This window comes from Lutra lutra, chromosome 2 (genome assembly GCF_902655055.1).
Source record: "Lutra lutra chromosome 2, mLutLut1.2, whole genome shotgun sequence".
In the NCBI taxonomy this organism is placed as follows: domain Eukaryota; kingdom Metazoa; phylum Chordata; class Mammalia; order Carnivora; family Mustelidae; genus Lutra; species Lutra lutra.
The window spans coordinates 92,612,624-92,636,016 of NC_062279.1; the positions used below are offsets into that span (position 1 = coordinate 92,612,624).

At 34.7% G+C, this 23,393-nt stretch overlaps 1 protein-coding gene across 4 annotated transcripts in view; it reads left to right on the forward strand.

Moving 5' to 3' along the window:
* The window catches only part of CCSER1 (coiled-coil serine rich protein 1), a 760,495-nt gene that overhangs the window by 547,218 nt on the left and 189,884 nt on the right, over positions 1-23,393 (forward strand). For all 4 annotated transcript variants that reach the window (XM_047717985.1, XM_047717986.1, XM_047717984.1 and 1 more), the window contains exon 7: positions 18,172-18,249. In XM_047717985.1, the coding sequence (XP_047573941.1) occupies positions 18,172-18,249 (78 nt within the window). The remainder of the gene's footprint in view (positions 1-18,171; positions 18,250-23,393) is intronic.

The following is a 23,393-nucleotide window of genomic DNA, read 5'->3' on the forward strand; positions in this document are numbered from 1 at the left end:
TATTCTGGTTTCTTAGAAGAAACTACCTCCCAAAATTTTAAAGAAAAAAAATATATATACAAAAATAAGGGTAAACATGATGGAGGGATGAAATATGACTATAAAGATGAATATTAAAAAAGTTTCTAAAAAAGGAATTGATAATTTGGTTGGAAAGAAAAAGCAGAGAGAATATGATCAGGCTGGAGACTAGAACAAAGCCATATTCTAGATTTAGGGCTATTTTGATATATTAGACGAAATTGTATACCAAAATTTTAAGGAAAAAAAACTTATCTGTACAAAAAATAAGGTTAAATACAAGGAAGGAATAATATATGACCATAACAATGAAAATTTAAAAAGATTATTTTTGAAAAAGGTACTGTTAAGATAAAATAGTTAAAGAACATTAAATGAGCGAAGAGGAAAAGTTAAAACGATAGAATAAGAAAAAATAAAATTCAAAAAAATTTAACTTTGCAAGACTAAAGAATCATGGGGAAAAAAAGCCAGGAATTCTATGCATTGCTTTCCCCTAGTTCTGGAGTTCTGGAATTCTTGTTGATCCGTGAACCTTATCTTGGCTGGATGTTCTTGCTGATATTCTGAGGGAGGGGCCTGTTGAAGTGATTCTCAAATGTCTTTGCCCAGGGTGGCATTGCGCCCCCCTTTGCCAGGGGCCAGGCTAAGTAATCTCAGGTTCACTCTTGGTAGCTTTTGTTCCCTGAACGCTTTCTTTAGAGCTTTGGAGGACGGGAATGAAAATGGCAGTCTCCCAATATCTGTCTTGGAGGAACCGAAATCTCAGGGGCTCCACTCCTCAGTGTGCCCTCAGAAAAAAGCAGTCATTCCCTCTTCTCTCCCCAGGCTCCAGCCGCACTCCGTGCTCACCCAGCCTGTGACCGAGTGTTTCTGTCTCTGGCACACAGCCCCATTTGCAATCTCCAAACCCAGATTCCTGCCGTGTGGTCCCGCACCACTCCTGCTGGATAAGGAATGAGGGGGGTCTCTCCAGATCTACCACTTGTGGGGTCCCTGCCCAAAGAGCCGTGGTCCAACTGCGCCTTGGATCACAGTTTAATGTTACCCTGAGCTGAGAGTTCACTCCTTGGCTCCATCTCTGTAGCCGTCTTCCCCACTCCAATACCTGGTAGCTCCGCCACACTCAGACATGCCTGGCCTTTCAGTGACCCAGCGGGTTCTGAGACCACACTGTCCCTGTGCAGGCTATATCTGCACTTAGCCTCTGGAGCAATGTCCCTCAGTGGAGCAGACTTCTAAAAGTTCCAATTTTTTGCTCTGCTGCTCCACCACTTGCTGGGAGCCAGCTCCTCCCCCTGCGGTCTATCTTCCTGTTGCTTTGGATTCACTTCTCCGCGTGTCCTTCCTTCCTGAAAGTGGTCTTTCTCTTCCTAGAATTGCTGCTCTTCTTCTCTTCTATCTCCTCTTGAGTTTGTAGGTGTTTAGAATGGTTTGATAACTATCTTGCTGAATTCCTGGGACCTAATGATATTTAAGTCTCCTATTCCTCTGCCATACTCCTCTGCCATCTTGGTTCCTCCCCTGAAAGAAAATATTTGATGTGAGAAGAATCCTGAGAATATAATTTGAATCCAGAATTTAGGATAATGTGCAGTAATTTCAATCAATTACATTGCACAGAAAAAGGAAAAGTACATAGATGCTTTATCAGTGATTGTCTTTGGGTGATTGGATTATCTGTCTTTTTTTTTAAAGATTTTTATTTATTTATTTGACAGACAGAGATCACAAGTAGGCAGAGAGGCAGGCAGAGAGAGAGGAAGGGAAGCAGGCTCCCTGCTGAGCAGAGAGGCCAATGCAGGGCTTGATCCCAGAACCCTGGGATCATGACCTGAGCTAAAGGCAGAGGCTTTAACCCACTGAGCCACCCAGATGCCCTTGGATTATCTATCTTATCATACTATCTTTCTATTGGTCTAATCTATCTGTCTAGTTATTCCTTTTTCTACCTTATATTTTTAACACTTGCTTGTCTGCCTTAATGAACTTAAAATAATTGGAGTCAGGTAGGGACCTTTTTATTAAACATACATCACAAAATTTTTTGTTTGTTTGTAATAGGTTCTCAATACTATTTTGACATGATGCTGATAGGATGAGATAATAATTTGAAGTTGGCAGCAGCTGAACATAACAAGAATGTTCAAGAAATGCTCAAGAGACGGATAATAGAGACTCAAGTCATAGACCAAGGCATAAGGAGAGCCAGCAATAATTGGTTGGCATCCAGCCTCATGGATTAGGGATCAGGAACAGAACTTCTCTCCCTGTGAAAAATAGTGGGTTAAAGTAGGAATTCAGTATCACATTATCTGTATGATAACTTGACAGAATGCTATAGGAACTTTAAATTTCAAATACCATGCACTCCCAGACTTTAGATATAAGAGTAGAAACTTCGATTTTCTAAAATTGAAACAAACTAAAAGCAAAGTAAAATTATAAAGCTTAATTATTGTTGAGGTAACCTATACCAACATCAACAATAGTAAGCTGGTTTAAAAATATACTGCTAATAAGCTTAGCTATTTCTCTCCTCAGTTATGTTTCAGTATGTCTGGCATAAAGTAATTGTATTTTCCGTATTCGATTTTTAATTTTTCTTTTAATGAATGAGATAACACAAATTTTTTTAGGTGGTGAATCTCTAACACTGTTCATAGAAGAAAAAAAGTGCTTGGCTTCTAAATGATTTGTATTTTTTCATGCATTTACCATAGCTTAACAAACCCATTCTTTAAGAACATACAAGTACTATTTTTTTCTAATTTATGCTAAACAGCCTTCTGCTTTTCCTGAGTGATTCTTTTCAATGAAATATAAGAACTCAAATAGGTTGCCACTTTTGTTTTTATACCAAGTTTAGTTTTTATTATTAATTAACATCTTGGCCAGTATCTGCTAAGGTATAGTCTCTTATTCGCTTAGTTATTCTGAATCATCCCACGAAACCTACTCATCCCTGCATGAGTTAATATAATTCAATTTTTGGACCTTCCAAACTAAGAAATAGTTCCTGATTTCTCACATTTGATTCACTTTTTTGCTATATCCTAGTAATTTGGGTTGGGGTTTGGTTATAACTTTGATTTAGTGACAAAACAATAAAGTAATGATTATAGTAATTGGAATTGATCGCAAGATCAGAATGCAGCTAAGAGCAAAGCAAACTGAACATAGCCAGGCATCTGTTAGGGTATTATTTCTGTCCACTGTCCTGGATTATTGATACCATGTAGAAGAACATTTTTAAAAGCCATGATTTTTAAAACCTCTGTGATTTTAAGAAGGTGAACTTATAATCAGAGCTTTCACTTACTTTGGAGATCTATACTAAAAACATTTTGAAGTAGAGAATATACATCATGAGACAGTGGAAAAATACTGGTGAGCCTCAGGTGGAATAGAAACTGAGCATCTCCATGCAAGTCAATTTGGTAATTAAAAATTACCAAATTTTTAATTTGGTAATTTAAATTAAAAATTGTAATTAAAAATTACAGTTGAGTGTATCTTTTAAATTTGTAATTCCACATCTGAAAAATTATTTTATAGATAAAATACATATACTAGAAGAGTGGGAGTGTAACAGCATTTAACTATACTATGATAGGCCCATAAATTGGAATAATATACAGCTATGTGAAAGAGAGTACTCATTATATACAAATACATGGTAATTTGAAAAAGGCAAGTTGAAGAACAGTACGTAAAACATGTTATTCACGTTATTCTGTAAAGTATCTTATTTATATAAAAGAAAAAAAACTGAGTGACTGGATATCTCTGTGTGTTTGTGTGTATGTGTGTGTGTTTGCAGTTGACCCTTGAGCAACATGGGTTTGAAGTGCACAGGTCCACTTGTATGTAGATTTTTTACTGAACAGTACTGTAAATGTATTTTTCTTTCTTATGATTCTCTTAATAAAATATTTTCTCTAGCTTACATTATTTAAAGAATAAAGTATATAATGCATGTAATACACAAAATATGTGTTAACTATTCCATAAGGCTTCTAGTCAACAATAGTCTATTAATAATTAAGGTTTAACAGTGTCAAAGTTATGTGCAGATTTATGTGCAGATTTTTTACTGCACAGAGGTCAGCACCCTGACCCCTGTGTTGTTATGGGTCAAGTGTAATGTATATATGCTTATGTGTGTTTCTATGATCTATATATCATCTACCTCTCTGTCTGTCTGTCTATCCATCCATCACATCTGTATATATAACATCTGTAGAAGGTTATGCAATAAATTGGTAAAACTAGGGGCCTCTGGATGATTGGGGACTGGGAGTAGAATAAAACCTTTTTCCTGGAAAAAGATGTTGCCGCATTTGAAATTTGGACTATGTAAATGCATCATCAAGTTAAAAGTAAATTTTACACACACACACACACACACACACACACACACACAGAATTTTGAAAATAAGTAAACACATTTTTATACATAGGCATTTTTTGACTAAATCTTACAAAGCTCCAAAGTTAAAAATACATACTTTGAGACACCCCAGATTTAGAAAAAAAATTATTTTGCTATCACATAAATATTGCTGACTTCCCAGCCTAGAATAGAGTAGTATCCTAATTCTCAGCACCACTTGCCAGCCGGTTCCAAATTTTAGATTCTATAGCATGTAACTTCCAAACCACAGTACTTAAGGATGCTTAAGTGTTTGACACACAGTTTTGTGAAAATTATTTAGCCACATAGAGCTGGATTATCAGTATATCAGCTATGTACTTATGGCTCCATTGCTTTTTCTCCATTTATTGGATACAGGCTCTCTGCCTATATTTCCTAGAAATACACCATCCACTAGGTGGCCTCTGGCAATTCAGATAGAAACACATTCTGTGACCTTAGCAACATTAGCTGAATGAGAGAATTTCTTTCTAAAAATTCCAACACAATTCCCATATCTGAGTTTCATTTAAATGAATTGGCTCATGTGCCTTGCTTTTTTGTATAGAACAGTTTGCCTAGGCCTTGGTTATATGCTCACTCCTATTTCAAGAATATTGAATCAGCAGTACTCAAAATAAATGGATTGAAAGTTTTGGAGAAATCACTCCCCAAAGCAAAATTAAAATGTTGTTAACCTAGTAAAATGGATTAGATGCTGGGAAGGCAAAAACATCATATATCACCTACTCTTAAGAAGATATTACAAAGGAAGGGAAAAAAACCTTGCATTTTCATTTGGAGAAAATAAGACCAATAAAAGACTTACATTGATAAGGTTGGTGAGCTTGGCCAAAGTACAAAGAGCTAGTCCTGATTCGGACATTGAATTTAGTTGCTCTCATTTTGGCTTACTGGAAAAAAAAAAAAAAAAAGCAATTAAGGGATATATAATCACTTAAAGAATGAAGTGAGTGGAATCAGCTTCCCCATGGCTGACTTGGTTCCTCAGAGAGGTGCCCTGAACATCAGTGGTCAGCACCCTGGACTGGAGGAGCTTAGAGCTGTCATCTCATTGCCATTTGTAGGATATACTTGATGACACAGATTAGCTCTCCAGAATATGCCCACTAATATATGAAGTCTTTCTGTGCCACAATTAGATACTCTGCATTCCCTTTCTTACTAAGTCCTGGAGACAACCACATCTTAGCAGTGAGATGAGTCATTGCGAAAATGAAAATCTATGATCAGGGAAGCCTAATGTGTCCTTAATACATATTGGATGGCTGAACAAATAAATAAATAACTGAATCTTCAAAGAAAGATGGCACATCTGAAAAAGGAAAGTATTTTCAAGAAAAGTAGCCTATTTATTTATTTATTACAGAAATCTAAATTATCCTATGGACTTTATCAACAATAACATTGATTATTAAAACAACAAAAAACTATAACATGGGGTACATTTTATAAATAATAATTTTAAAAATACAAGAATGAATGTTCAAATTAACACATTTAGGTAAACATTTAATTTTACTAGGCCTACAGAATTACCTTATACAACTTACCCTAATGGCTTAAAAAATATTTCACTTACACTCAAACCTGTTTATGTACTCAACATATTTGAGCCCAATTGATCATGTTTCACTTCAAGAAATTCTTATAAATAAACTTTAATCCCATAGGACAGATCCATTAATTATTCCTTCAGGGGAGGTATAATTAATGGATCTGTTCTATAGAATTATGGCATTCAGTAAATATGAATAATGCAAACTCACTCTACCAAGCACCTTAAGAGTACCCAAACAAATAGATCATTTCATATGGCTGAAGCTTTCCTTCAACTTACCTGTAGGGAACATGAAAGCATGCAAAACAATTTAGCATCAGCTTTTCAGTGACCTCTTCATAGAAGATTAGATTCTTTAGTGGAGTTGTTAGGCATCCCCGTAAAATAGTCTGTCAAAATTCATTCTTATAAAAGTTAAAAAAGCCCTAATGAAAGCTTAGAAGCTGTGAGTACAGTGACAGTCATGTATTATAGTCCTGAAAAGCCTGGTTATATTGCAAATGAAGAATATTTTTAAATAAACCTTTTATTTTAAAAGCTTCATTTGCATAGGAAATTTGCAGAGGTTATACAGAGAGCTCCCATACACTCGCCATTCAGTTTTCCCAACTGTTATCATCTTAACCTCAGCAGAGTACATTTGTCACAACTGAGAACCGATATAGGTACATTACTATTAACTAAACTTAGCAGTGTATTAAAATGTTACCAGTTTTCCCTAATACCTTTTTGCTACTCCACTATTTTATCCAGGATACCACATTACATTTAGTCATCATGTCTCTCTAATGACATGATTGGTAATAGTTCTCAGACTTGCCTTGTCCTAATGACCTTGACTTTGACTGGTTAGATTTTCTGCAGAATGGCCCTGAATTTGGGTTTGTCTGATATTTTTCTCATAATTAGACTGAGATGGGAGAAAGACCACAAAGGTGAAATATCCCTCATGATATTATGTCATGCTGTCTAGATGGTGTTTACCTTGATCACGTGGATGAAGTAATATCTGCTGAGTTTCTCCACTGTGATGTTACCTTTCCCCTTTTCATACTCTGCTCTTTGGAATTAACTGACTAAACACAGCCTGGGGGTTGGTTGTGGGGTGGGGTGTAAATTCCACGTCTTGAAGAACGGGAGTATCTGCATAAATTATTGAAATTCTCCTGTGAGAGAGATTTGACTTTTCTCTCCAATTACTTATTTCTTCCATTCCTTACTTATTTCTATATGAATTCATGATTTTTAAAATTTCGTTTTAACCTTTGAATTATAACTCCAATACCATGTTATTTATTTTGCTGCTCAAATTGTTCCAGCTCTGGCATTTGGGCGCTCTTTCACATTGGCTCCTTTATCTCTTTGGCTTACTCCATCCTTATATCTTTTGAGCATTTTCTCACTTTCTGGAACAACAAGATGGTCTAGAATCACCTAGTACATTCTTTGCCCCATCCCTGGAATCAACAATTTCTCCAAGGAGCCATGGTTCCTTTATTAGAAGAAAGGAGTATCTAGGCATTGGGCATTAAGAAAGAATATTTTATTTGATAAAATTAGCACATTCCCTCCCAAAATCAGAAGAAAAATACAATATGGCTTATATAATAAATATATAATATATAATAAAAAATATTATCAATTCTTGTTAAAAATTATCTCATTTCATGTTAACTCCTTGGGTACCTGGCTGGTTCAGTTGGTAGAGCTATGACTCTTCAGCATGAGTTTGAGCCCCATGTTGGGTATACAGATTACTTAAAAAATAATAATAAAATAAAATGCATTCTTAAAGTAACTACCTAATTTATGAATTAATGAAGACTTTCAAAACTGAATTTTAATTTTTATATCATATAAATGGCTGACTTGACAATTTTATAACCATTTACAGTATCAAGTATAGATTGTGAATCAGTCAAGAGTTCATTTCTTCATGTCAAAAGAAAGAATAGAATACTATGTTTGTCAAGGTTATTACAATGCATGCATGTTTTATTTTTTGAACAATAAAAATAGAAGCTTAGAGAAGATGTGCCATTCAAAGTATCAAAATTCTTTTCTGGTTTAGCAAGTATTAATGACATCTCTTACCCTTTAATTTCTCTATTTCTGTAGTGACAGTATATTGAGTGTCAAATCCCTCAATTGTACACTTTGTCATTAACAGTTGAGCAGTGTTCGTTGAGAGTGTTTAGATTTTTTAGCCAGACTTTTAAAACACTGTTTATAATAACACATAATATACCATTCCTCTAAATTGTGGTCTGAAATTTAACCTGGGAGAACATGATTATTATTACAACAAAATGTTTCTTTCATTATTTATTTGGGAAAGAACACCTGCTATGATTTGCAAATCCTACTGTTCACTTTCTGGATTCTTTTTAATAGAAATGCTGTTTTAATATAGTTATATTTTATATACTTATTTTTGTACATTTATTTTTTCATCAAGAATGACTTCTAGTAAGTCAGCAATCAGTGTTGATAGTCAAAGTAGATACTAGATTAGTAGTCAGAGTTGCCAACAGATACTTGAGTCTGAAGATTTCATTGAGGTCGCTTATTTGCTATTTCCAGCCTCTTAATAAGTTATCCTTGATAATTCGTATATATTTTTTTAAGAGTCCTCTCATAGGAGCCTAAGAAAGTTCTATTTAGCCTCCTGCCACTGTTTTCCTCTTGTATGGCGTCTTAATATGCCATAGTGGCATAGTATTTGCAGAACTTATCTATGTACTTAAATCATTTTTTTATTCCATTGAGAAATTTGAACAAGAGGGTAATATTCATCATCTTATCTCATAGAATTTTATTTAAAATAGCTATTTCTGTTTCTACTTGTGCCCTCTTTTTTTCTTCAAAGATGAGTCAACAGAAAAGATGGTACACACATTGCTTTTCTTGCCATTTCTATTTTCCTTCCCACCTAAAACTTCATTTTCTCTCCTTCTTCCATTCATCTGCCCAGGAAGTTCCATAATCACCATCTGATGAGAGTCTCTTTTATTAATTTAAAATTTTCAGTATTATAGCAAAGACTTCATCCCCTCCTTTGACAAACCCACAAGCAGATAATACCTTCACATTTTTGTTTATTATAATTAAAGTATGTTAAGTCACTGGTAACTGTCAGATTCCTATCAAATAAGTGAGACTGGCAAAAGTGTCTGAGGTAACTTGCTAAAATACAAATTAATCTCTGTGAAAATTTTATGCTAGATTGTGTACAATACAACATTAGTATTATTTAATGTGTGTATTATATGAAAAAAATTGCAAAAGCGTTTTCAAAGAATAGAAACCTAACTATGCTGTTTTTTTGGCCATGATATATGAGTTGAAAGGTTGGTAGCAGAAAACATAAGTAAAAAATTTTTGTGAACTTGAGGTAGGTCAAGAGTTCTTAGGTCAATCACCAAAAGTATAAACCATAAATAATAATAATAATAATAATAATAACAACAAAAACAATGTGGAAAGCTTTGATTCTTTTGAAAACAGTATTAAGGAAGCAAATACACCACAAACTGGGTGAAATGTTGATAATATACATATATGACAAAGGATTTATATCCAAATAACCCAATCAGAAAGAAAAATAGGCAAAATATTTTAACAGACACTTTACAAAACAAGCTCTACTAATGGTCAACAGGCACATGAAAGATGCTCAACATCATTAGTTTTCTATGGAAATTGAAGTTAAAACCACAGTGAGCTATCATTACAGATCCCTGGAATAGCTAAAATTAAAGCAAAGAAAAAAAAAGATAATGCCAATATTGCTGAGATACAATACAAATTGAAGTACAATGTATTACAACCCCTTTGTCATTTTGTCAGTTTGTTATGAAGTTGGCATAAAATTGAATGCAAATTTACCAAGGGCCCGGGTAATTTCACTGAGATACTAATCTAAGAATAATGAAAACAGGGGTGCCTGGGTGGCTCAGTCAGTTCAGTGTCCAGCTCTTGATTTTGGCTAAGTCATGGTCTCCAGGTCTTGGGATCAAGTGTGGGGCTCCATGCTCAGTGGGGAATCTGTTTGAGGATACTTTCTCTCCCTCTGCCCCTCGCCCTGCTCATGTGCTCTCTCTCTCTGTCTCAGATAAATAAATCTTAAAAAAAAAAAAAAAAAAAGAAAAGAAAACATGTGTCCACAAAAACATATACACAGGGGCACCTGGGTAGATCAGTGGGTGAAAGCCTCTGCCTTCGGCTCAGGTCATGATCCCAGAGTCCTGGGATCGAGCCCCGCATCAGGCTCTCTGCTCAGCAGGGAGCCTGCTTCTCCCTCTCTCTCTCCTTGCTGCTCTGTCTACTTGTGATCTCTGTCAAATAAATAAATAAAATCTTAAAAAAATATATACACAAACGTTTAGCATGGGTTTCTTTGCAATAGCCCCAGACTGGATTAGATTACAAATTGTGATTAGATAAACAAGTTGAGTTTGCCTTTAAATATTGCACTACATTTAAAAGGATGGATCCTGAAAAACACAACAACATGACATGATGAATTTCACAATAATTTTGCTGAATGAGTGAAGCTGGTTACAAAAGAGTTCATATAGTACATTTCCATTTATGTGAACTTCTAGGGAGAGCATAACTAACCTATAGTGATACCACATATCATTGTTGCCTGGGACCAGGAAGGGGTGGCATTGGAATGCAAAGGAGCATGAGGGAACATTTTGAGGCGATGAAACTGTTCTATACCTTGATTTAGTTGGTAGTTACATGTGTATACATTTGTTAAATTCACCTAACCACATACTTTCAAAAGTCGTATTTTAGCACAGTGTATTATACTTCAGTAGTGTTGATTTAAAGAGGATGGATTTCCCCTAACATGGGAGCAGCCAACTATATAAACCAATTAATAACAAAATCAAAGAAACACATCAACAATAATACAATAATAGTAGGGGACTTTAACACTCCCCTCACTGAAATGGACAGATCATCCAAGCAAAAGATCAACAAGGAAATAAAGGCCTTAAATGACACACTGGACCAGATGGACATCACAGATATATTCAGAACATTTCATCCCAAAGCAACAGAATACACATTCTTCTCTAGTGCACATGGAACATTCTCCAGAATAGATCACATCCTTGTTCCTAAATCAGGTCTCAACCGGTATCAAAAGATTGGGATCATTCCCTGCATATTTTCAGACCACAATGCTCTGAAGCTAGAACTCAATCACAAGAGGAAATTTGGAAAGAACCCAAATACATGGAGACTAAACAGCATCCTTCTAAAGAATGAATGGGTCAATCAGGAAATTAAAGAAGAATTGAAAAAATTCATGGAAACAAATGATAATGAAAACACAACGGTTCAAAATCTGTGGGACACAACATAGGCCGTCCTGAGAGGAAAATATATAGCAGTACAAGCCTTCTCAAGAAACAAGAGAGGTCTCAGGTACACAACCTAACCCTACACCTAAAAGAGCTGGAGAAAGAACAAGAAAGAAACCCTAAACCCAGCAGGAGAAGAGAAATCATAAAGATCAGAGCAGAAATCAATGAAATAGAAACCAAAAAAAACAATAGAACAAATCAACGAAACTAGGAGCTGGTTCTTTGAAAGAATTAATAAGATTGATAACCCCCTGGCCAGACTTCTCAAAAAGAAAAGAGAAAGGACCCAAATAAATAAAATTATGAATGAAAGAGGAGAGATCACAACTAACACCAAAGAAATACAGACAATTATAAGAACATACTATGAGCAACTCTACGCCAACAAATTTGACAATCGGGAAGAAATGGATGCATTCCTAGAGACATATAAACTACCACAACTGAACCAGGAAGAAAGATAAAACCTGAACAGACCCATAACCAGTAAGGAGATTGAAACAGTCATTAAAAATCTCCAAACAAACAAAAACCCAGGGCCGGATGGTTTCCCGGGGGAATTCTACCAAACATTTAAAGAAGAACTAATTCCTATTCTCCTGAAACTGTTCCAAAAAATAGAAATGGAAGGAAAACTTCCAAACTCATTTTATGAAGCCAGCATCACCTTGATCCCAAAACCAGACAAGGATCCCATAAAAAAAGAGAACTAAAGACTAATATCCTTGATGAACACAGATGTGAAAATTCTCACCAAAATACTAGCCAATAGGATTCAACAGTACAGTAAAAGGATTATTCACCACGACCAAGTGGGATTTATTCCAGGGCTGAAAGGTTGGTTCAACATCCGCAAATCAATCAGTGTGATACAACACATTAATAAAAGAAAGAACAAGAACCATAAGATACTCTCAATAGATGCTGAAAAAGCATTTGACAAAGTGCAGTATCCCTTCCTGATCAAAACTCTTCAAAGTGTAGGGATAGAGGGCACATACCTCAATATTATCAAAGCCATCTATGAAAAACCCACCGCAAATATGATTCTCAATGGAGAAAAACTGAAAGCTTTTCCGCTAAGGTCGGGAACACGGCAGGGATGTCCGTTATCACCACTGCTATTCAACATAGTACTAGAAGTCCTAGCCTCAGCAATCAGACAACAAAAGGAAATTAAATGCATCCAAATTGGCAAAGAAGAAGTCCAACTATCACTCTTCGCAGATGATATGATACTATATGTGGAAAACCCAAAAGACTCCACTCCAAAACTGCTAGAACTTGTATAGGAATTCAGTAAAGTGTCAGGATATAAAGTCAATGTACAGAAATCAGTTGCATTTCTCTACACCAACAACAAGACAGAAGAAAGAGAAATTAAGGAGTCAATCCCATTCACAATTGCACCCAATACTATAAGATACCTAGGAATAAACCTAACCAAAGAGGCTAAGAATCTATACTCAGAAAACTATAAAGTTCTCATGAAAGAAATTGAGGAAGTCACAAAGAAATGGAAAAATATTCCATGCTCCTGGATTGGAAGAATAAATATTGTGAAAATGTCTATGCTACCTAAAGCAATCTACACATTTAATGCAATTCCTATCAAAGTACCATCCATTTTTTTCAAAGAAATGGAACAAATAATCCTAAAATTTATATGGAACCAGAAAAGACCTCGAATAGCCAAAGGAATATTGAAAAAGAAAGCCAAAGTTGGTGGCATCATAATTCCGGACTTCAAGCTCTATTACAAAGCTGTCATCATCAAGACTGCATGGTACTGGCACAAAAACAGACACATAGATCAATGGAACAGAATAGAGAGCCCAGAAATAGACCCTCAACTCTATGGTCAACTAATCTTTGACAAAGCAGGAAAGAATGTCCAATGGAAAAAAGACAGCCTCTTCAATAAATGGTGTTGGGGAAATTGGACGGCCACATGCAGAAAAATGAAATTGGATCATTTCCTTACACCACACACGAAAATAGACTCAAAATGGATGAAGGACCTCAATGTGAGAAAGGAACCCATCAAAATCCTTGTGAGAAAGGAACCCATCAAAACCCATCAAAAAACCCAGCAACCTCTTCGACCTCAGCCGCAGCACCATCTTCCTAGGAACATTGCCAAAGGCAAGGAAGCAAGGGCAAAAATGATCTATTAGGATTTCATCAAGATCAAAGGCTTTTGCACAGCAGAGGAAACAGTTAACAAAACCAAAAGACAACTGACAGAATGGGAGAAATATTTGCAAATGACATATCAGATAAAGGGCTAGTGTCCAAAATCTATAAAGAACTTAGCAAACTCAACACCCAAAGAACAAATAATCCAATCAAGAAATGGGCAGAAGGCATGAACAGATATTTTTGCAAAGAAGACATCCAGATGGCCAACAGACACATGAAAAAGTGCTCCATATCACTCGGCATCAGGGAAATACAAATCAAAACCACAGTGAGATATCACCTCACACCAGTCAGAATGGCTAAAATTAACAAGTCAGGAAATGACAGATGCTGGTGAGGATGCGGAGAAAGGGGAACCCTCCTACACTGTTGGTGGGAATGCAAGCTGGTGCAACCACTCTGGAAAACAGCATGGAGGTTCCTCAAAATTTTGAAAATAGAGCTACCCTATGAGCCAGCAATTGCACTACTGGGCATTTACCCTAAAGATACAAACGTAGTGATCCGAAGGGACACATGCACCCAAATGTTTATAGCAGCAATGTCTATAATAGCCAAACTATGGAAAGAACCTAGATGTCCATCAGCAGATGAATGGATAAAGAAGATGTGGTATATATACACAATGGAATACTATGCAGCCATCAAAAGAAATGAAATCTTGCCATTTGCGGCAAGTGGATGGAACTAGAGGGTATCATGCTTACCGAAGTAAGTCAATCGGAGAAAGACAACTATCATATGATCTCCCTGATATGAGGAAGTGGAGATGCAACATGGGGGGTTGAGGGGGTAGGAGAAGAATACATGCAACAAGATGGGATTGGGAGGGAGACAAACCATAAGTGACTCTTAATCTCACAAAACAAACTGAGGGTTGCTGAGGGGAGGGGGGTTGGGAGAACGGGGTGGGGTTATGGACTTTGGGGAGGGTATGTGCTACGGTGAGTGCTGTGAAGTGTGTAAACCTGGAGATTCACAGACCTGTACCCCTGGGGATAAAAATATATGTTTATAAAAAATTAAAAAATAAAAAAAAACGAACTCTTAAAAAAAAATAAAGAGGATGGGTTGGAGGTGAGGCATGAGGTAGTTTGTAAATTTAGGGGAATTATATAATGGAAACAGCAACAACAAATGAATAGTTTTTTCAGACAGATAAGTAGAATGAAATCTGGAGAACAATATGCATGAGAAGAGGGTGACAGTCACTAGAATATCTCTGACATGTTCAAAGGTAAAAAGGTAAGTACTTGTGGGGCACCTGGGTGACTCAGTGGGTTGAAGCCTCTGCTTTCGGCTCGGGTCATGATCCCAGGGTCCTGGGATCGAGCCCCGCATCAGGCTATCTGCTCAGCGGGGAGCCTGCTTCCCCTTCTCTGTCTGCCTGTCTTTCTTCCTGCCTGTCTTTCTGCCTGCTTGTGATCTCTGTCTGTCAAATGAATGGATAAAATCTTAAAAAAAAAAGTAAGTACTTGTCTAGATTTTATTATTAAACTTAAAGGTCATGCTTAACATTAAGCTCAATTTCGAGAAAAATAAAAGAGAACTAGCATATATGCAATAGAAATAAAAGGGGGAAAGTCCACCAGTTTGGGTGAAAAAAATATTTTAACTATGGGAAAATGTTCATATTATTTAATCACCCTAGTGTCGGAAAAAAGCAGGTATCTATTAGACATAGAACCAGAAAATCAGGTTTTTAGGACACCTGTTATAATTAAGATAGTCTTAACCTGTCAGGAACATCTTATGCAGTCTCTATTGGGTCAGGAAGTTGAAGTATGTTACATAAGAATTAAGGAGGTTCCTGTCGTTGAGATGATTTGCTTATTTTGCAGAATAATTCTGTATCCCAAAGACAGCCACTTTTACATTATTAAGAACTGGCCGTTTCCAAAATATCTGAAATATATCAAAAACAGATGAAGCTATAATTCTAACAAAATATTTTTTGAGGAAAATTGTGAAAGAACATATACACTGTTAGCTTTTAAAAACTTCAAATGTAACTTATGAAGTACTTTGTTAATTTGTATTTAGATATGCAATTGCACTGGAATTGCTATCATTAAATGAAAGGGTAAGCTAATTAAAGTATGAAGTATGGATAAGATTTATATCTGAAGGGTTTACTATAGTATCAGATATCTAAAAGTGTAAGTAAATTGAAATAGCACCTAAATTACAGATCACTGAAATGCAAATGGAAAAACAATAAGCTAAAAATGAAGATACAGTTTTTCTATTTTTGCTTTGTATTTTTCAACTTGATAATTAAGTGCAGTGTATCAGATGTCACATAAGATTGATTTGTTTTTTAAAAACCTTTTTCTCAAGATGCCCTAAGAGCAATAGAATTAAAGTGTCATTCCATAAGATGGATTTGAAAGTTAAAGCTGGAACACAGTTTTCTCTAAGAATGACATTCAAAGATTCAAGGTTAGATGATGCAAATTTTGGAGTCTGCTTTCTAACAGTGCTTGGGAATGACACATTTATTTCTGGAAAGTTGTGGGAGACCTCAACCCTAAAAGAAGTTAACCATGAAACTTGATTTTGGTTCATGTTCTTATGGAAGTTCAAAAATCTTCATCTGTGAGAATATGATACAAGCTTTTAAATTTTCACAACTGGATGTCATCTCTGTCTTCTGAACATATGATTTTTAAGGGCCTGATACTTTAAGAGGCTATGCAGAGTATCAGTTCTTAAGGAAAATTCCAGATAATTCAACTACATATGAACTGTATTCTATTACTTGCCTAATTTCTCATGAGAAATCCAATGAGAAAAACAGCTCGGGAGTCTTGTTTTTCAAGTCTGGAAAAGAAGTTTTACCCATTTTTTAAAATTTTAGAATCCTGTTGTAAGTTCATTTCTAAGAAGACCTTTGTTTTTCTATTATATCATATAATCAGATAGTGAAAGGCAGCAGTTCAGAATATTTCCTGATTTTGATCAAATAATGGACAAGAAGTTCTGAATAAATGAAGAAATTAAGTCAGTAGCTAATTCAGCTCTCGTGTATGTATTTTTCTGCTGCCTTCAGTAGAATTATTGTTCAGTTTTTACCTAACTTCCTCCTTTAAACAATTTAAGTCAATGTGCAATCTTAGATCAGTTTCTGAAGTAGGTGCAATACATGTTATATAAAGATTATACTGATTGTAAACTATGTTTATAGTCCTTATGCATTGTTGCTGAAATAGAGTCAGAAATAATCCCACTTTAAGGATATTTAAAATGTGTCCAGTTTATGGTACACCTAAATCAAATGAATTGAAAATAACCTCATGAATGGAAAGAGACTCTAAGAATTTTAACAGTTGTAGCATCTATTCTTTGAATGTGGTCTTTTTTTGGTACTTAAATCAGCCAGACTTGTCTACTTATTCCCTTATCACAATCAAAATTAATCCATTCTTTTGCTTTAATCTTCACTGCAAATTTTTCTGTATTTGAGTGCCTGCACAGTTGGTAACCAAGCTGGAATATGTAGCTGTTCATTCTTTTCAGTGTTTTATTTGCTTATCTACTTAAAAGAAAGATTGATTCTGACAGAGTGAATTAAGGATATAGTAACATAATTTTTGTTGCTACCTACTATCAATATTTTTTTCTTGCTTTTAGAAAAAATAATGGTAAGCTTCTAACCCATACTTCTTTTTTTTTTAGGCTAATCTCTTTTTTAAGAAGTTTTAATTTATTACATTTTTACAAGACTAGAAGAACTGCATTAGAAACATTCCAATAATTCTTTGTGTAAATCCTTTGTTCTTGCACTTTTGTTTTGTTTAGCAGAATGTAAGAAAGATTATAAAGTGTTAGGGGCTATGGATATGGGAATTTAAAATTTTAATGTTTCTTCATTTTCCAATTACATATTGATGACAAACAGTTTTAATAATGAATGAAAACTGGGTACAGTTACTTAAATTTTCACTAAATAAAAGTGAATAACTTTCCAATATATGTTTGAAAATCAGCCTGAAAGACAGCGAAATTAAAACATTGGAAATCAGCGCAGATACAGTATAACTTTCAAAAGAAAAGGGGAGGGTGCCTGGGTGACTTAGTGGGTTAAAGCCTCTGCCTTTGGCTCAGGTTGTGATCCCAGGGTCCTTGGATCGAGCCCACATCAGGCTTTCTGCTCAGCAAGGAGCCTGCTTCCTCCTCTCTCTCTGCCTGCCTCTCTGCCTACTTGTGATCTCTGTCTGTCAAATAAATAAATAAAATCTTTAAAAAAAGGGGGCAAAAGTCTAAAGGAAGCAAACAAAATTTAAAATACTGTCCTGGCACAAAGATGATCATGATATTTAATAAAATGCATTTAAAATGTACATTAATAAGTGATAAGCAAGCAAATTTTTCAGATAACCATTTCTAAATAAGGAATGATTCAGAATATAATATAATGTGAATTTTTTCCACCCATATTTCATTTATTATTTATTTATGAAAAAGAAGGATTTGATTCTAAACTAGGAATAATAAAAATATCTACCAGAATCTATCTCTTTACCAGAATATATCTGTTTAATTCAGTTATGTTTTCCTTGCAGAGTGCAGATATGAGCCCAGCAAGTAGCACCACTTCACTTCCTGTTAGTCCTCTTACTGAAGAGCCATTGCCTTTCAAGGTAAAAAAATAAACAAAAAATAATTACTTGTTAAACTTTTAGGATACTTACTTTACTATAGTAAAATATTGCATGATATAGATGGTAAGGTGAACTGCTTTAATATGTAAGGATCTAATTTCAACTGGTAAAATCTTTGTTGTTTTGTTGTCATTCTGGTTGGTAAATGAAAGTACTGTTTGAAATAGAAGTTAATACTTTATAGACTACATGATTTGCCTTGCATGCAGGAAACAGTGATTTCTTTGCAATAGTTTGATGTCACATGAATTAGAGGTTTTGAATCGCTTATTTATTTTAATTTCAGTAATAAATTCAGGATCCATTCTTTAGCCCTCATTGAGTAGTTGTTACATTTCCATTAGTTGGTTAAATTTTCATTGATGACTCTAGCTTGTAATTAAGTGATTATGAGATCTTTATAAAATAATGATCAAAATAAAAAATTGAAATGTGGAATCATTCCTCCAAACACATTATATCTTAAAAATATTTAAGGAAATAAGGAAATAAGTAATTGAGTATGGTTTGTAGATTTCTTCAGCTTGGGAGACTATATGTATTACAAGAAAGAAGTCATTTTCTTGTTTTGCTGTTTAAGGTTAGATGTATCTTTTTAAACCAGAGCTTGAGGTCAGCTCTTTTATATTTGTACCAGGGATGTTTGAGTTTCATTGAAATTGTTATAAATAAAGGCAATCCTCGAGATCATGGGGGAAGAAAAAACTTGGAATGTTGAGATGACACACTTAACTTACATGCAATAGTTTCAGTTTAATTTGGTTTAAAGACAGGGAGGTATGCATTTTGGGATTCATTATGGTTTTCATGATTTTTGGATTTTATCATAAAATTATTTTTTTAATGTGTTTTTTTTTTCTTTTTCATATGAAGAGCATAACCTACTCAACTTCATACTGCTTAAACCTAGTACAGTGACTGGTATTTATTTCTAAGTACTCATGCTGTATTGTTATTAGAAAGTTATGAATTACATTGTGTGTCTTTAGTTTTCTTTTTTCTTTTTCTTTTTTTTTTTTAAGATTTTATTTATTTATTTGACAGAGAGAGATCACAAGTAGACGGAGAGGCAGTCAGAGAGAGAGAGAGAAAGAGAGAGGGAAGCAGGCTCCCTGCTGAGCAGAGAGCCCGATGTGGGACTCGATCCCAGGACCCTGAGATCATGACCTGAGCTGAAGGCAGCGGCTTAACCCACTGAGCCACCCAGGCTCCCTTCTTTAGTTTTCTAATTAAAGATGCTTTGTTGCTTAATGGTGGACAAGGGGCACTGGGTGGCTCAGTCAGGTAAGCAGCTGACTCTTGATTTCAGCTCAGGTCATGATCTGAGGGTATGAGACAGCCCCAAATCTGGCTCCATGCTCAGCAGGGAGTCTGCTGGAGATGCTCTTTCCCTCTCCCTCAACCCCTCGCCCGTCACATTCTCTCTCTCTCTCAAATAAATAAATAAATCTTGAAAAAATGATAGACAATAATAATTGTTTAAAGGTTATTTTGTATCAGAGAATTGTTAAATATGAGTAATATTCTGATTACATTATTTATTGAGAAGTCTATTCTACAACAAGAAGATACTAACATTTCAAAATTTAGTGTTACTCAGTGTTTCCATCTTATGGTATATGGGACAAAATCTATGAAAAATATCTTTAACAAGATTTTAATTGAATTCTCAAAGCATTATTAGAAACCATTTTCTCTTTTTAATATATTGATAATGACTATAGTCCTTATCCTTGAAATTAATGTATTTTTTAATGGAAGTAAAATAAAAGGTCAGATATATTCCAAAATGTGCTGACACAAAGCTAATATAAATATTATTATTGTAGTTCAATCAATATTGTTCCCATGTTAATGTATGTAAGTGGTTTTATAAGCAGTTAAATCTTCTAAGCACTTATAATATATAATTAGCATTGGTAGCCAGCGTAGTTTAGTGTCTCTTCCTTTACTTCTTTTGTGAAAGGAATATTACTTATCCTTTTTTATATTTTTTTATCATATATAATAACATCCTACTACTATTTAATAGTGTCAGAAATTTAAGTTTGAAATTATGAAGTAAAGCTCTTACATTTGTAAATGAAGAGCTTTTTTTGTAAACAAGGACTACAGGTCCTTATTCACCACTGTTCTCATCATTCTCTATTGTAGGCATGTCTGACCATGAAAGCATTTGAGTGTATCCCTTTATAGAGAAAGATGTTTGATGCACAATTCTCTACATATACTACCATAAACTCACAGACTTCCCAGTCACACTTCTGGTGCTGAGAAATTTCTAGGATTCCAAGTTTATATAATTGGGCAGTTGTTAATGGACATATATTTGGAAACAAAAGGCAAATGTATAATCTCTATTTTTTTAATAAAGCATTCAGGGTGACCTACACAAATGGTATGTTCCCTACCACAATATAATTACAGAAGGGCAAGGTATAACTAATTTTGCATGGGTGGGAAGAATATTTTATCAAATAACCATAATAGAATCATAAAATTTCAAGATCAGTTATCTGTGAGTTTGAGTAGGCCACTTAACTGTTAATTACATTGTTTATGCTTCTTTTTATAGAATAACACAGAACCAAGTTGATAATGTTAACTTTGATGTGTCCATTCCAACTCATTCTGCTTTTTTTTTTCCTCTGCAATTCTTGATTTCTGTCAACCTAAATCACTTCCAGTCTAACCTGCCCCTCTCTCCCTATGTCAGACTCAGTCAGATAGATATTCTACACCCAATGCCTTGGAGGTCACCAAATATTCCTGTTCTTTAATAAGATGATCCTTTTAATTTATTTGTATACACACAGTTATTAGCAGCCTCAGTCCATTCCTGGAACTAACAGTCTTGAAGTTAAAACTAACTTACTGTTCTTGAACCCTCCAAAATAGTACACTTTATTATGGACCATGTTCTTTTTGTCACCCGTATTTATGCCCTACTTTAAAATTTATTTGCACTTCACTGAAGCATGATCTCTAGGTTTTAGTCCCTTTTTCTCCAAAAATCATCTTTTATTTGATTAGGTATGTTAATAAATGGCATTATTCAACCTTGCCCCTTTATCCTTATCATGCGATAAAGTCAATGGATGGAAATGAATTCAGCTCTGTTTTTCTTTACACTCTGTTTCAAGAGTACACAAAGGCATTAAAGAATGAATACCTTCCATTCACCAATTTTCAAAATCTAATTTTAAATAAACATTTTCTAATTGCTCTTCCTGGCCCATTGACAGCTGCTTTTCTGTGATACTTAGCTTTGTGGAATGTCTAATGAAATTGGGCATCTAGTGCCTACAATTCACAATGGAGCCAGCCTGTTAGAGACCCAGCTACCTTCCTCAGGAGCTGACCCAGAGTGGTTCTGGGATATTTTTAGAGTCTTCTCTCCTTGTGAAATCCAAAGTTCTTAGACTCCTTTTTCTCATCTCCAGAAATCACCATTTAGTCTAGACTAAAGAAGTTCCTTTTTTTTTTTTTTTTTTTTTAATTTCCCTTGGAGATTATTCCTCTCTCCTTTAATCAACCAGAGCCTGGGGGGAAAAAAAAATCTTCTCAACGCACTTTTTAGAAACAGAATAGAGAAAAGGAATTGTCTGAACTGTCTGAAGATTTTTCTTAGTGCCACCTTATTAAAGCAAGGGATAAGGAGGTGGAAATAAATTAATGTCTCAAAAAATTCATCTTGCCATGCACTCCTGGAATATTAGAGAAAGAAATGATGCTAATTCCTCTTGGCCATAGATCCTAAACTCAGCATTTAGTAACAAACATAGTTTGCTCTTACATAAAGTGAATAGTGTGTAGAAAAAAAAAATAATAATACCAGAAAATAATACCTATCAACCATTAACTATTTGGATGAATGATACTTTAAATTTATCTATTGTTTCTATAATGATCACTGATTTCCAGGACAAATTTCCATTCTGACACTTTCTATCTGTATGACCTTGACCTGTTACTTGGCATCTTAGTTTTCCCATCTATAAAATAGGAACAGCAGCAAATTCTTCTTCATTGGGTTTTTATAACATTAAAAAAGTTAACAAATAGAAAGTGCTTCAGATAGCACATGGTATCAGTATATGTACTAACTATTAGATTTCATAGAACAGGTATCTCTAAATTTAAGGCAAGAGGTTCTGTATGTTACAAATAACATGAAGCAGAATTATTTCCACTTAATCCCTTGAACTTTATTTCCAAATGTGAGAGCAGTAATGCACTTTAAACATAAATCCTTTACTTTGCTGAAGAATAGTATTTAATAGTCATTTCTAGAAGGCATGCTATTTATTTCCTGCCCTGAGTATTCAGATAAGCTCATATATCAGATTCCTTATATGAAAAATAATTAATGGAAATGTTCATTAATTACGAGGGAGAAGGAATAAATACAATGAATCTGTCTTAAGGGAAAACTGGTGAATATAATAAAACATTACTTGGAAAAAAGAAATACATAATTAATAGATCTGCAAGCATAAGGACCTATGGCATCTTTTTATCAGGAATACACTGTTGTATATTTTCTTTAATTTCCCAAACCTTCCCCCACAGATTAACCTGATAACCTCCTAAATGCAAGCTCCACTGAAGCAACATTGTTCAATCACATTAGATACTGGAAAAAATCACATTATAAACAAAGCACTGTTGATATTTTATTCTTTGTATGTTGTAATGTCAGCATACTAAGTAGTGTCAGTTTATTTTGTCTGACAATATAATAGAAAAGAGCACATTTGGAGACTCTAGGAGAGTGGGAGTTTGTGTGAGTGTTTATTGCTGTTGTTTCTCATTCAGTGAATTTAATGGTCTCTCTTATTATTGGAAATCACTTTTTTCATGTCCCAAAAATAATCCCAAGTGGTATATATCCTATAATTTTTACTGTGTCATCTACTCATTCATTCATATATTCTTTCATTCATTTGCTCATTCATATCTTAGTGAATCAACTTACTGAGTTGTGTTTGATAATATTCTAGGCCCTTTACATTGTTTCAATGTAAACAACCCAGACTAAATTCCTGCTTTCATGGTATTTAGGCTCTAGTGATAAAGAAGAGACAATAAATATATAATGCCTCAGATAGCGATGGTAAATG